Source organism: Arvicola amphibius, chromosome 12, assembly GCF_903992535.2.
Source record: "Arvicola amphibius chromosome 12, mArvAmp1.2, whole genome shotgun sequence".
Taxonomy (NCBI): Eukaryota; Metazoa; Chordata; class Mammalia; order Rodentia; family Cricetidae; genus Arvicola; species Arvicola amphibius.
The window spans coordinates 19,759,815-19,773,911 of record NC_052058.2 but is presented as its reverse complement, the minus strand read 5'-3'; the positions used below and the strand labels follow the sequence as shown (position 1 = coordinate 19,773,911).

Genomic DNA, 14,097 nt, shown 5'->3' with positions numbered 1-14,097 from the left:
ATGTATTAAGCACAATCAGGTAAGTCAAGGTTGCTAGTCTTTTACAGTACCTTTCCGTACTCATAAAGCTGGCCAGCAGGAAAGGAGCTACCTGTTTGTTACCAACTTCATTTCTTCATGTCCTGTAAACTATTCCTATATCTTGAAGTATTTTCCTCATATATTCCTCCAATAGTTTCAGATCTTACATAAAGACTTTTCTTACGTTGATGTTTATTCAGAATGGCAGATATGGATCTAGTTTCATTCTTTTTCATCTGAATATCCAGTTTCCCCAGCATGATGTTCAAGAGACTCTCTCTTTGCCAGTGTACGGTTTTCACATTTTCTCAAAAATTAGAAGACTATGATTATATGAGCTTGCTCCTGAGGCCTCTGTTCTACCCCATTGGTCTACATGTTTCTTGTGTCAATGGCATAGTGTTTATGTTACTATCAACATATTACATGAGCAGTGGGTGCTTGAAGAAATCAGGGAGGAAATTTAAGAAATACTGGAATCAAATAAAGAAATGAAAGCACATCCTCCAGGGTGCAGCAAAGGCAGCTCTGTGGGGGAAAATATTAGCTATCAGTGCCTGTAGAGCAGAGTCTCAGATTAATCTTAGAAATTATAAACAACCTAATAATACACCCAACATACAAAGTCCCCAAAAACTGTAGGCAGAAAGAATTAATAATGGATATGGTAGTTAATTAATGAAGTGGAGATTGAAGAAAGCCATGCAAAGTTTTGACAAAATGAAGTATTGACTCTTCAAAAAGACAAGAAAGATTGATAAATAATTATTCGAGCAAATGAAAAACGGGAGAAAACTCAAATTAATACAGTTAGATATCAAAAAGTGAGACACTAGACAGATACTAATAGAAGTCAGAGGATCATCATGGCATGCTTTTAAAACATATATCGCAGTAAGTTGAGACCTAGATAATAGATATATTTCCAGACACATAAAACTTGACCATGATGATATAAAAAACTTATAGTATAACAAGCTATGAGGTCAAAGCAATGATAAAGGACACTGTCTTTAAAAATACCAGAACCAGAAAAACTTGTTGCTGAATCCCACTAGGTATTTAAAGTTGAATTGCTATGAACCCACTAGGTGTTTAAAGTTGAATTGCCACCAAATATATTTTAAATATCTTGAACATACTGTGGCCTGTCTCCTTTCTGAAGCAGAGCTGGAGTTTCTTAAGTGATGCTAGTATACATTTAAATCCAGGGGTTATTAGAAGAAGAGGCACTTAGGGGAAAGAGAGTACATAAGCAAGAATGTGGGTAAAGGCTTCTCAGAGATGCTCACCTATGAGAGACATTATGTTCACCACACAATATATAACTCCATAAAGACCTAAAATTTCAATTTTTAAAAATTAAAAGAGTTACTCCTACAATTTTAAAACATACTTAATAATCATCATTTTGTGATTTGTCTATATGTGAAGTTATGAATTTTAAAAATATCTCTTCATTATAGAAAGGTAAAAATATATGCAAAGGTAAAACAACAATGTGATTATCCTCTACTCACCTTCCTGCTTACTTAAATAACAATCAACCCAGAATCAGTTTGGCTTCATCTGTACTATATCCTAACCCATTTACTCATTCCCTTCACCCCTTTACTTTTAAAAAAAATTACCTAAAGGCATAAGTTCATTGATTCATTTTCATATGTATATTTGACAGCTTGTGACTTCACAGAGGTGAGATGTGATAAATCAATGCTATATGGGCAAGTATTGTGTCATCACTATATTTGGTGCCCTTAAATCCTGCAGCGTGATGTCACAGTGATACTGTGGCATTCCAATTCTCCATTTTGGCATTCCAGATCTCCATGGTGACATCACAGTGTCATGTTATAACATTATAGAACCTCCCTGTGTCGTTATGGTGTTTCACTTTGTAATCAAAGTGTCTCATTATAACATTACAGTACTTAATTATAACTCTACAATGTTCCTTTGTGATATCACAGAATTCTACTATAGTATCTCTGTAGTGTAAGTCACTCGATAAGATATCACATTAATCCTCAGTGACATGACAGTGGCCAATTGTAACATCAAAGTGTTGCATGGTCACATCATAAAAGTGAATTATAATAATTCATGTGTATACCACAATGTTAATTGTGCTATCAAAGTGCTATATTCTGACATTATAATGACACATTGTGATACAACAATACCCACTATAAGCTCAAATGCTTCACTGTGACATCGCAATATTATATGGTTTCTTCACACTACTCCAATTTTCCATCACAGTGCTGCATCTTGACTTTGAATTCAGAATCATTCTGACATTGGTCCTACTGTGCCATCAGAATTCTCCATTGTGAAAATACAGGTGTATCACTAAAATGTCCTATTATAAAAACATAATGATCTATTGTGACATCACATGCTTCATTTTGACACCAAGATGCCTTAATATTTCATCACAAAGGTTAATTATGAATACCTCAAGGTTCCTAAAATAGATTTCTGACACTTCTCTTTGGAACTTAATTGTTGAAGGAATTGGATCATCTAATCTGCAGTTTCTGCCCAGGATGGGTTTTTCTTATTCTATATCAATGATGTACTTTACTTTGCCCTGCATTCCCTATAGATTGGCAGGTTATTCTAAGTGCTTGAACATATTTCAGCATGCTTGAACATTTTAGTGAGATGATTAGTTCAGTGGTGTGGTGACTTCAAGAAAAAAAGAATGCCATTTGCTTTTATGACACTTCTAGTGTTTGAAAATCGGTGTTTAGATGTGTTAATTCTTTATAATATTTAAAACGGGTGACTTTGGACATTTTTCCCCCGCATTAAGTGAAACACTTTTTTGTTAAAGAATAATTTACCTTTCTTGGGCATAGTGTTGCTCAGTGGGATGGTTCAGAAAGAAAGACAAGATTTGTTGGTTCACAAATATTGAAAACAAGAGGATGGGTCTCTAGCATATGCTCACAGCTGGTGACAAGTTCACATACTTAAATATGGTTGATATGAGCAAGTTCTTCATAGGTAATATTTTCACTCTCTTACACAATGTCTCTGGAGTGCCTTATCACAGAAAACAGGAGGGGAGACAACCCTAAAAGAAAAAGTGAGCTTGCCTATCAGACCTTCTGATGCGAAATGACTTTCTGTATGCTGTGAACATGCCTTATTACCATTGCCTAATAAAGAAGCTCATTTGGCCAGTAGCCAGGTAGGAAATCCAAGCAGAACAACGGGAGGAGTAAAGGTGGAGTCAGGGAAACACCAGCAGCCAGTGGGGAAGCAAGATGTGAAGGAACAAGCCATGAGTCTTGTGGTAAAATAGAGACCAATAGAAGCGTGTTGATTTAAATTGTAAGACCTAGTTACTAATAAGCCTGAGCTAAGAGGTCAAATGGTTTGTAATTAATATTAAGCCTCTGAGTGATAATTTTGAAGTGGTTTTGGGACCAGGTAGAATGAGAAACCTCCAGTTACAACCTTCCTTGGCTGCTCTGTAGTAAAGTACTTTAGAACTCAATTAAAGTATTTCTCCAAGCTTTCCCAGTTCTGAGGGTTTTGTTTTGGTTTGGTTTGGTTTTTATTTTTTTGAAAACCATCTATTCTCTCCTACTGATTTCATAATGTATTTCCATTATGACCATACTATTATGTGGACAACATGGAATTAATGTAGCAAATACTGCCAGTATTTGCAGTGAAAGCCATAGTTCTTAGCTTTCTTGCAAAAAAATAGTATTTTGCCTGCCATTTGTTGGTGTGGAGCCTATTTCCTGCAAATTTCTCAGGAACTGGTCATGAACAAGTATCCCATGAAAAAAAAACTTTGATACTCAAAACAATTTTCCCATCCTCTTAATTTTTGGGTGGGTACTAAATTCTTGCCTCATAAATTTTGTGTTTGGCACCTTAAATATGGGTTTCATGGACCGTGTCCTTTTCCTCTCATTGAACTTTGAGTCATGTTTATATGTTTATTTGTTATGAGTGTGTTGAGAAGGATGAGAGATGGGGCAGGTCAAAGCATAACCTCATAGAGTCTGATCTCTCCTTCCACCTTCACATGAATTCCCAGTATTGAACTCGGGCCTTCAGGTTTGTGTGGGCAGGTTCCTCTACATACGTGCCACCCGGCTGAACCTTGGCTCATATTTTCAGTGCTTGTTTTCTTCATTACTTTGGATGTCTTCTCTTCAAGTTTTTACCTTTTTAAGTTTTGTTTTCATTGGCTCATAACTTCATATTGATCGGGTATAACCAGATACTTATCTATATTTGTAGACATTGTATAGTGATTAGATTATAAAATGATTGGCATATACTTCTCCTCTGACACATTCTTTGTGATAAGAATAAACAGATTCCTGTTGTTTCGCAGTTTTAAAATATACAGATTCACTACAGTCACCTTAAAGTGCGTTTAGCACACAAGAACTTATTTCTTTTATCTAACTTGTACTTAGTCCTCACTGACCAACATGCCTCCACTCTGTGTTTCTCCCTTTCCCCTGTCTGGGGTCCATTGTTTTGATCTCTGCTTGTGATGGGATTAAGTTTTAATATTTGAGGGGTATTATTCACATGCAAGGATTTTTTTTTTGTCATCTCTGCTTCAGGTTATTTCTCAGTTATTCAAGGTTATTTCAAGTTATTTCTCAGTTTTCCTTCAATTCTCTGATTTTTTTAAAAATACTCTTTGTATTTCTTTTCCCATTAAGATCTGCATGTCATGTCATGGTTATGAACCATTGTGTTACTTCTAGCCTGGTCTTTGTATGTTAAGTGGTCAGTGTTGATTTCATGTTCTTTACTAACTTTATTGCTTCCTCTTCACTGAGTCTTTCCTATTTTGAATTCATTTTTATGGCTCTGTTGTTTTATAAACATGCTTCAGCATGTCCCAGGCAACTGATTTCATTTGTTTCGTGGGCGTATGTTCCTGGCAGGTTCTTACTGGTCTGTGGACCCATGGTTTTCTTCCAGGCTTCTTGTTTCTTTTAGTAGATTAGCTCAGGAATAAGCCTCTTCCTTTCTTCATGGTCCCGTTCTTTCTTTCCGACAGCCTCTTTTCTGTTTTCTTACTATATCTTACTATATTTATTTGACCACCACAAAGAATCTACTGCAGAATGAAAGACTATAGTATCTATTTAAATTGTTTTTCTAGTTTCCATTATTAGAATAGAAAAAAAATGTACTTTTCAGCTCTAGTTTTGGATACAAGTTCTCACTTTTTAACACAGAGTGGCCTAGAAGTCACTTGATAGCCCAGCCTAACCTAAAACTGGCAGTGACACTCTAACCTCAGCTCTAGATGCTGGGATGCCAGGAATGAGCCATCATACACAACTCAATGTTTACTTATATTTCATTCTTTTTTCTACTTTCTTTGTTAAATCTGACATATTTGGTACATCATATGGAATAGAACCTGAATGTTCTCTTCAGTAAGTGATTACCAAGTTGTGTATTGCAGCAATTTCTTGTGCATGGTGACTCGTGCCTATAATCTCAGTACTGGAGGCAGAGGCAGGAGGATCCTCGGGTTCAAGACTAGCCCTAGACACACAGTGAGATTATTTCTCACCACTCCTCCTCGGCCATGTCCTGCCATAGAACTGTTCTATGACCTCAACCTATTTACTCCATCGCATTAGAGAGAGGATCAAAGTTCTGAGTTCTGCCAATTCTAGATTAACTTTGCATATATTCTACCTTAATATGACATATATAATTTTTACTTCAGTCTATTCTACGCGTATTTGTGAGATTCATTCAAGTGTACATATTACGAGTGTCTTTTATATTACTAAGCAATATTTAATCATACTCATTGATAACTGTTTGTTTTTCCATTTTCTCATTGATGGACATTACGGTTTCCAGTTTGGGGTTATTGTGTGGGGTTATTTTCATTCTTCTTGGAAATAATACATGGGGTTATATTTTGGGGGGGTCATCTAAAGCATTCATTTAGCTTTCAAAACAATCAAACTGCAAAGCTGCCTAACATTTTACACTTTCACAAGCAGCAAGCTGTGTTTAAACTGTTATCATTAACTTCTGTCATTGTCAGGGATTTCACTTAAAAAGTCCCTCTGAGCCGGGCGGTGGTGGCGCACGCCTTTAATCCCAGCACTTGGGAGGCAGAGGCAGGCGGATCTCTGTGAGTTCAAGACCAGCCTGGTCTACAAGAGCTAGTTCCAGGACAGGCTCCAAAGCCAGAGAAACCCTGTCTCGAAAAACCAAAAAAAAAAAAAAAAGGTCCCTCTGGTTTTGAAGTTCCACCATTTTGTTGTCCTAACTCATGTTTCCTTAAGGAAATGTGATATTAGAAACATTCATGAGATTGTGATTTGTTAATACACTCTGCTCAAGTTTTTTTTGGCTCCTTATATATGATTTGTGTGCATTCTCTACAGATTCCCAAGGTCTTTTACAAGATGCATGGATGGAGAACATTTTCTCCTGTGATTTTGGTGGTCATTTCTTTGAGTATATTCTTATAAATAAAATTTATTTTTGTAAAGCCCAATTTATCATTAACCTTTTAAAAATGATATTAGATCTTTTCAAATTTCTTTTAAAATTATGATACAATTTTTGTTATTTATTCTGTTAATGTAATGGTTGCTTTTTGATTATTACCAGCATTTTGTCTCTTTAGGATGAACTCTGACTGGCCATGACATATTATCCAATTTAGAAATTACTGTATCATACTGGGTAGTGTCTTATCATGGATGATTTCTCTTCTATTCATAAAGCCTCACTTAGCTAATGTGTCTTTCTTTTTTTTGATGTCTGCTTTGGCTGTTAATATCTTCCCTTTGTTTTTTGAAAGTGTTCATCTAAAGTTGATTTCTTTTCTCTATCCAATGTTTGGTAGCCCTTCTCTGAAGCAATTTTTACCAGAAATATTTTGAAAATGGTAATGACTTTGAATTAAAGTTTATAAAATATTACCTCTCTGTTAAAAAGTAATTCACTGAAAACAATGACAATTTCTTAAATATAGAGCTATTTATCATCTCTATCTCATTTTTCAGTTTTAGTTATATTTTTAAAGAATTTTCCAATTTTATTTGTGGCATCTAGTCTATAGTTATAGATCATTTAAAATATTTTGTCATTTTAATTGTAAGTAATTGACAATAGTGGCTGAACTTTGATCATTGGTATTAGAAATGTATATTTTATCTATTTTTAAAATGATTTTAGTAGAGATTTATCAATTTGAATATATTTCAGCAAAGTAAATTCTGACATTCTTTTCCTGTAAAGTTTAGTTTTTGTTATATAGTGTTTTAAACAGTGCATTTTTTAAATATACCTCTGAATCTAACTTGTTCTTCTCTACGTCCTTGAGATGGAGGCTCCATTTCTACCTTTCTTCTGTAATCTAGGCATTTTAAAGCAGTGAACTTTTCTCTACTGTGTTACCTGCATCGTTCACATTTCAATATCAATTTTATTTACCTTTAAGTAATTCCTGTTGCTGTTAACTTTCTGTTTGGGCACAGCCATTCACGATAGCTTTGTTAATTATCAAATGATAGAATACTTACATATTCTATTTGTATTTTTCATTATTCATGAACATTGTAGTTGGATAGTACACTTGATGATTTCAGTCCCTTAAGATGTACTGAGACTTAGACACAGCATGGTCTGTATTTGTGACTATTTTGTGTGCTCTTATAAGTGTCACCATTAACTACAGTGTTCACTTGCCAGTTAGGTCTATGTATTGATGATCATACTCAAACATGCTATACACTGAGTAATATTTATGTGTAATTCTGTCAATTCTTCAACCAAAAAGAAAAAGTCCAAGTATCTAACTCATTATTTGGTTGTCTTTTCTTTTTAGTTCTGCTGGGCTTTAGTTTGGAAATGTTTGTGAAGACTATGCATCTTTCTGTTTGTTGTTGCTGTTTCACATTTTGGATCTTTTCTTACTGGTCACATATCTATTTAGGTTGGTTACATCTCCCTATTCAGAAGTGTTTTATCGTAATGACAGACATGCTATGTAATGTTTGTCTTGAAGTTCACCCTCTCTTTGAAATAAGGCTGGTTCCTCTGCGTTTAATGTTTGAATAGCATCCCTTTTTCATGGCAGTCATATTCTCTTGTTTACTTCGATATGAAAGCAATTTTGCTGAGTTTTCAAGAGGAAGACATGCCACGATTGCATTCTAGATTCACCAGTCTGTGTTAGGGATTCTTGAACTGCTTATACTCAAGACTGCATTTTGCCCAAGAAATTTTGTGTGACTTCAGATATATTGACATGTAAAATGGGTCCTTAAATTAAAAAATTACTGATAATAAATCATAAAGAAATTCTTTAAACCTTTAGTGTATTTCTTAGTTCGGGTTACTTTTGCTATGATGATACACTATGACCAATAGCAATTTGGGGTGGAAAGAGTTTTTCTTACCCTTTCTTACAGTTTATCATCAACTAAGGCAGGAACCCGGAGGCAGGTGCTGATACAGAGGCCATGGAGGGGTGCTGCTTACTAGCTTCCTCCTCATGGTTGCGCAGCCTGCTTTCTTACTACACCCACTACCACAAACCAGGATAACACCAACCACATTGGGCTGGGTCTTCTCACATCAATCACAAATATGACCAGTTTCTCAGTCAACCATCATCAGAGAAGCATCCTCTTCTAGGAGACGGGAACTAATACAGAGACTCACAACTGACAGTGCGCAAAGAGTCAAGTCCCTCCTCTCAGGACTCAGGGAACTATGCAGAAGGGAGACAGAAAGGTTGGGAAAGTCAGTGGAGACGGAGAGCACCAAGAAAACAGCGCCTTTCCCACACAGCAGGACTGACACACACACATCCACTCACAGAGACTGCAGCAGCATGTACGGGACCTGCTCAGGTCCAAGCCAGCAGGAGTTGCAGCACTGAGAAAGGAAAGTGAACATGAGCCTCCATCCCTAACCCAACTGACAAATGCTTACCAAGGAAAAGTCAGTTTTCTCCAATGGGTTCTCACTGAGTCTGCAGACAATACTTTAGGCGGGCCCCATGCTCAGCAGTTCATGGCCTGCACAAAATGAACTCAGTGATGCGTTGGGAGAGCTTTTGTCTCACAATGCTTACTTTGGGACTTTTTTTTTAACCTTTTTTTCGCTTGTGTATTATGATTCTAATTTTGTTTTTCTATGGTGTGGTGTGGTGTGTGTGTGTGTGTGTGTGTGTGTGTGTGTGTGTGTGTGTGTGTATTCTAACATTTGTTATACCCAGGTCAGAAACTCAACCACAGTTTTTAAAACCAAACATTCTCCCACATTACAATCAGAGGTACACTGATTTGCTACTTCCAAGTTGAGGAGTGACAAATGATAAAATATTAAATGTTTTTGTTCTCCATCATTAAACAATTATGTTCCATATGTAATAGCAGAAAATATCAGGACTGTAGATCCCCAGCATCCATGTAAGAAAGATGTAGCAGCATCTATCTGGTGACCTCAGATGGTAAGGTTTGGGGGTACAAAGGGAAGCAGATCTCCATGGCTTGCTAGATGGTAAGTTGAGTTCAGTGAAAGGCTGTCTCAGAAGGTGAAGGGTAGAGTTATAGCATAAAATACTAAAAATCTTCAGACTCTGGTCTTCTCCTGTGGGCATAACCTCTGCCAGCAAACATAACCTCATACACCAACATGTACATATGATCACATGCATACAAAACACCAATATATACACACTCAAATAATAATTTTAAAATAAAATAAACAATCCAATATTAGAATTAGTTTTAATATTTATATTTAATATGTAGTACGAATGCTTAGTATATAATATAAACATATAAAATGAATTTGTGTGAAAATATTCAAAAGACAAGTTGGAGTTTTATTTTCTTAAAATCTCTCTGTTGCTGATGAAAAAGTTAAGAATAATGTGATTAAATGGTTTGCCCATGTAGCAAGTTAGGGTTGGAATTCATTTTTCCACATCTTTTTACTCAAATCATACGTCCCTACCTTTATACTATGTTGCTATGATAAAACATTCAAAATACTGCAAGCTGACTGAGTGGGTGGATGAGTAATTATAGCTTGACAAACTGAACTCCTCTGTAACAACAGAATAATTGAACAGTCAAATAATTTGACATAGGCCTGATACATGGCAAATAGTCTGCAGGAGCAAAGGCAAGTGAGCAGCTCTCCCTGCGAGTGTATCTGTATTTACTTCATTAGCTTTCAGAACCAGATCTGTCTTATACCATTTGTGCTCTCTGACATCTACTCACTGTATCTGTGCCGGCTGCAGCCCATTCTGTAGATGCATTCCCATGCCATCACTGTGGCAGGGAGCATGTGAACTCTCGCAATCAAGTGCACTTCACATCATTGCCCCCCAGGATCTGTAGACTACACTGTCATCTCCCAACTAGGCTACGAAGGGAAGATGACTGTAATGACCCAGACCACACATACTATCAAGACAGTATTGCCTTCTCTTCCTGGAAGACAAACACTGGGATTCCTAAGCATCTTGCTGCTCAGGGACAGTCATGTTATAAATTTAAAGGCAGAACAGATTCACCACATATTAGTTAACCCATAGTCACAGGTGGCTATGAACTTTTGTTTGGTTTTGTTTGTTTGCTGGTGATGAAACCTATGACTTTGAGCATGCTAGGGAGGTTCTCTATTGTGGAATTATTTTCTTACTGAGCCATCAACCACCAACTTTTGGTGTGTGTGTGTGTGTGTGTGTGTGTGTGTGTGTGTGTGTGTGTGTGTGTGTGATGTCTGTGTGTATCTGTGTGTCTTTGTGTTTGTGAGCATGCATGCATGTATGAGCCAGAGGTCAATGTCAAATATTTTCTTCAATTACTCCCTATTTTTGGAGACAGAATCTCTTACAGCACTGGGACTCATCAAGAAATCTAGGGTTACTGACAGGAGAGCCTCAAGGATTCTTCTGTCAGCATCTTCTTGATGTTAGCATTACAGGTGTGAGCCACAACCACAGCTTTTCTACATAGATGGAGGGCCCTCATGCTAACAAAGTGGGCACATTACCAACAGAGCTATTTTCCCAATCTCTCCACTACCAACTGTTAAAACAACACTGTTCAGTCTCTGGGGAGAATGCCAAAGATGGCATTGCTGGCTCCATTTCCAGCTATGATGGCTGGGTATTGGAAAAAGTTTTCAAGTATTGATAATCTTGGTTTGGTGAGCTTTATTGACTACAATCCCACTACTCTGTGGTTCTAAATTTTATTTTTGTGTTTGCTATTCACATAAACCTTCTGAGTAAGCTCATCATAATGCCCTCATCTTTTAAATGTTCACATTATTTTATAGCAAAAAGTCTAAATCTGCTACATGATAAGTTTAATGTATTTCCATGTATATTCATGCCTATATTTATTTGTTCACTTTTTTAATTATTAGGGAAAATTAAGTTGCCTTCCAAGTTTTTCTTTCAGTCCTGGCCATCAGACAAAGTGAAAGCAAAGATAAACTTTATTTGCACACCACTCCTTGGGTTGCTCTTCTGACCCTCTGTGACATTCTGTGACCTGCTGCCTAGCTTCCCTCAACGTTCTTGACATAATAAACTATTGGCCAGGCTCCTGTTTAGGGAACTGTTTTCATGACATGAGAGACTTTTGTCAAGTTTTAAGCCTATTATCTACCAATTGCATGTTCTTTGTCGAATAGCCCTTTTGAAACTTGAGCATTTATGTAGCCATAATACAATAAACCTTCTGAGTCACACGAGCTGAAAACTAGACCTGATCAGTCCACTCTCGCCACGCCCACTGTGTGCACAATGCTGCCTTGTCTAGATAGTAGACTTCATTTGTGTCTCCTAGGTCTTCTCTTCCCCTCCTGCAGCCACCAGCATAAGAATGTGAATAAAATACACATGGAATTATAGAGACATAGAATACATAGTAAATTAGTGAAAAGAAATGATACGTCGTTTGTTTAGAGTTTAAAAAGCGAGCTTAGGGTCATCATTTCTCAATGCAACCCCATGTTGACCACAGTTCATCCCCGAAATATATCAGATGCATTGTGACTCACTGGAAATGGAATTTGCCAGTGGTCATTTTCAATATTGAGACAGATTTTGTTCACTACTCTTATCTTCAACTAAAACTCTATTATGAAAGCACAAAGAACTCATGTTGGTACATTAGTCAGATATACCATATTGGAAATATCCCATATTAGAAATACCCCATATGAGAAATTACTGTCAGTACATGGAGAGTTAGAATCTTTCTGGTAATAACAATTGTGCATGAGTGAAGTCAGCATTTGGATGGAGAAGGAATATCCCATATTGGAAAGTAATCATAGCTTTTATGTTCATGTGTTCGTATGCTTTGACAGCTTTTTGGAGACCACAGCCTACTACTTCATGAAACCAAAAATTGGAGAGAAGGAGGTGTCCCCAAATGTTTTCTTCAGTGTCTGGCATGAATTCAGCTCTGACTTTAAGGACTCTTGGAAAAAGGAGAACAAACTGATTCTGCAAGAGAGGTAGGTATTTTCATTTTCACAATGGCATTTAAAGCGGGTATTTTATTAAGTGTGACTCCACTGGGGGTTGCCAATTTTTATAGCATGAATGAAAACTTTGATGGCCCTCACCCTGGGATAGCAAGTTGAAGAGGTGCTGATACTTGGCAGGACTTGGAGTTTGACTAAGAGGAGTGAGGGCGAGGCTGTGATGCTGCAGAGAAGAGCGGAGGGTCGGGGCAGTGCCATTGTCTACTCAAACAAGTTCTATTGTGAAGAAACCACAAAAAGAAAAGCCATATGAAAGGTTGAGTAACCCTATAGGGATGAAGCTTCTCCTCTCCAAAGACAGTTAGCAAAGGCTGGTAAAGTCGGAGGAATAGTGTCTGCTTGCTTCTGCTCCGCTCATGGTATAATGCCAGTTTCATCAATTCTTCCCAAAATTTTACCCAGATGTCTCCCCAAACCATAGATGATCGTGCTTTTTGAAAAGATCCCTCAAGATTCTTGTGGAATTACGACACATTTCCTAAAATAAATCTGTTCAAGAATGAAGAGAAAATTTTTCCCTCTTGAGTATATGGGAAATAACATCTCAGGGATTATGAAATTCCACAAAGGCATATTAAATATTAACTCATGAAGAAAGCTAGCCCTCCCAGGGAAGTCTCCCCAAATAGCTGGTCTAGTGGGAACATGAAAGAGAAACATAATTCACCCAGAAAGCAAATCCTAACACAGAACCAATTAGTACACTTCCTCACATCCCTGCACTACCAATGGCTTTGCTGTAGTTCTTTAGAGGGCTTACATCCTGAGGGACCTGGTTCATCTCTGCTATAATACTCCATAGTTTTCTGCTTAGTGTCTGCAGGCTGGTCTGTTTGTACATGCACCTAGTTTTCATCTATGAGTAGGCTTCCCCCTTCTCCTTAAGTAAACAGAGTTAATTGCTAGCATTTATTGTGCATATATATGATGCAGACATGGGTTCACAACCCCAATTAAAGCTGTACATCTCCTCTTGTAGCTCACTGTCCTCACAAATCTAGCCTAATCAGTCAGTTCCAAGTTCAATGAGAGACTCTATGTCAAAAAAATAGGATGGAGAAACAATTGTGGAAGTCACCCAAAGTCAACCTCCAGCCCCCACATAGGTTCATGTATACCTGTACACACATATCTACACACAAACACACACACACACACACACATATCATACACCAAAGACAGCTGTACTCCAGTCAGTGTTCTGCCATGCGTTAATTTGCATTCTCCCTTCGTGCATATATTAAATGGTATTTTTATTCTTTACCCACCAGAATGCTTGCTCAGTTTACATGGTTATAAAGGAGAGACGTTTGTCAACCCCAGCACATTAATGTATGTCCCTTCTTGAATCTCTCAATTTAATTTTTTTCACATAGAAAAGCATCTGAAACCCACTCACTTTGTTGCTGGAAGTGGTAAGCACTGCATTTCAGATAGAACAGTTATTGGTAGCCTTTCTTAGACTTGGGACCTAGATGAAGACAGAATAGGTCTGATTTGGGCATCAACAAGACA

At 37.2% G+C, this 14,097-nt stretch overlaps 1 protein-coding gene across 2 annotated transcripts in view; it reads left to right on the top strand.

The window, feature by feature from the left end:
* Fmn2 (formin 2) overlaps window positions 1-14,097 on the top strand; it is a 288,272-nt gene that overhangs the window by 244,188 nt on the left and 29,987 nt on the right. For both annotated transcript variants that reach the window (XM_038349911.1, XM_038349910.1), the window contains one exon: window positions 12,403-12,552. In XM_038349911.1, the coding sequence (XP_038205839.1) occupies window positions 12,403-12,552 (150 nt within the window). The remainder of the gene's footprint in view (window positions 1-12,402; window positions 12,553-14,097) is intronic.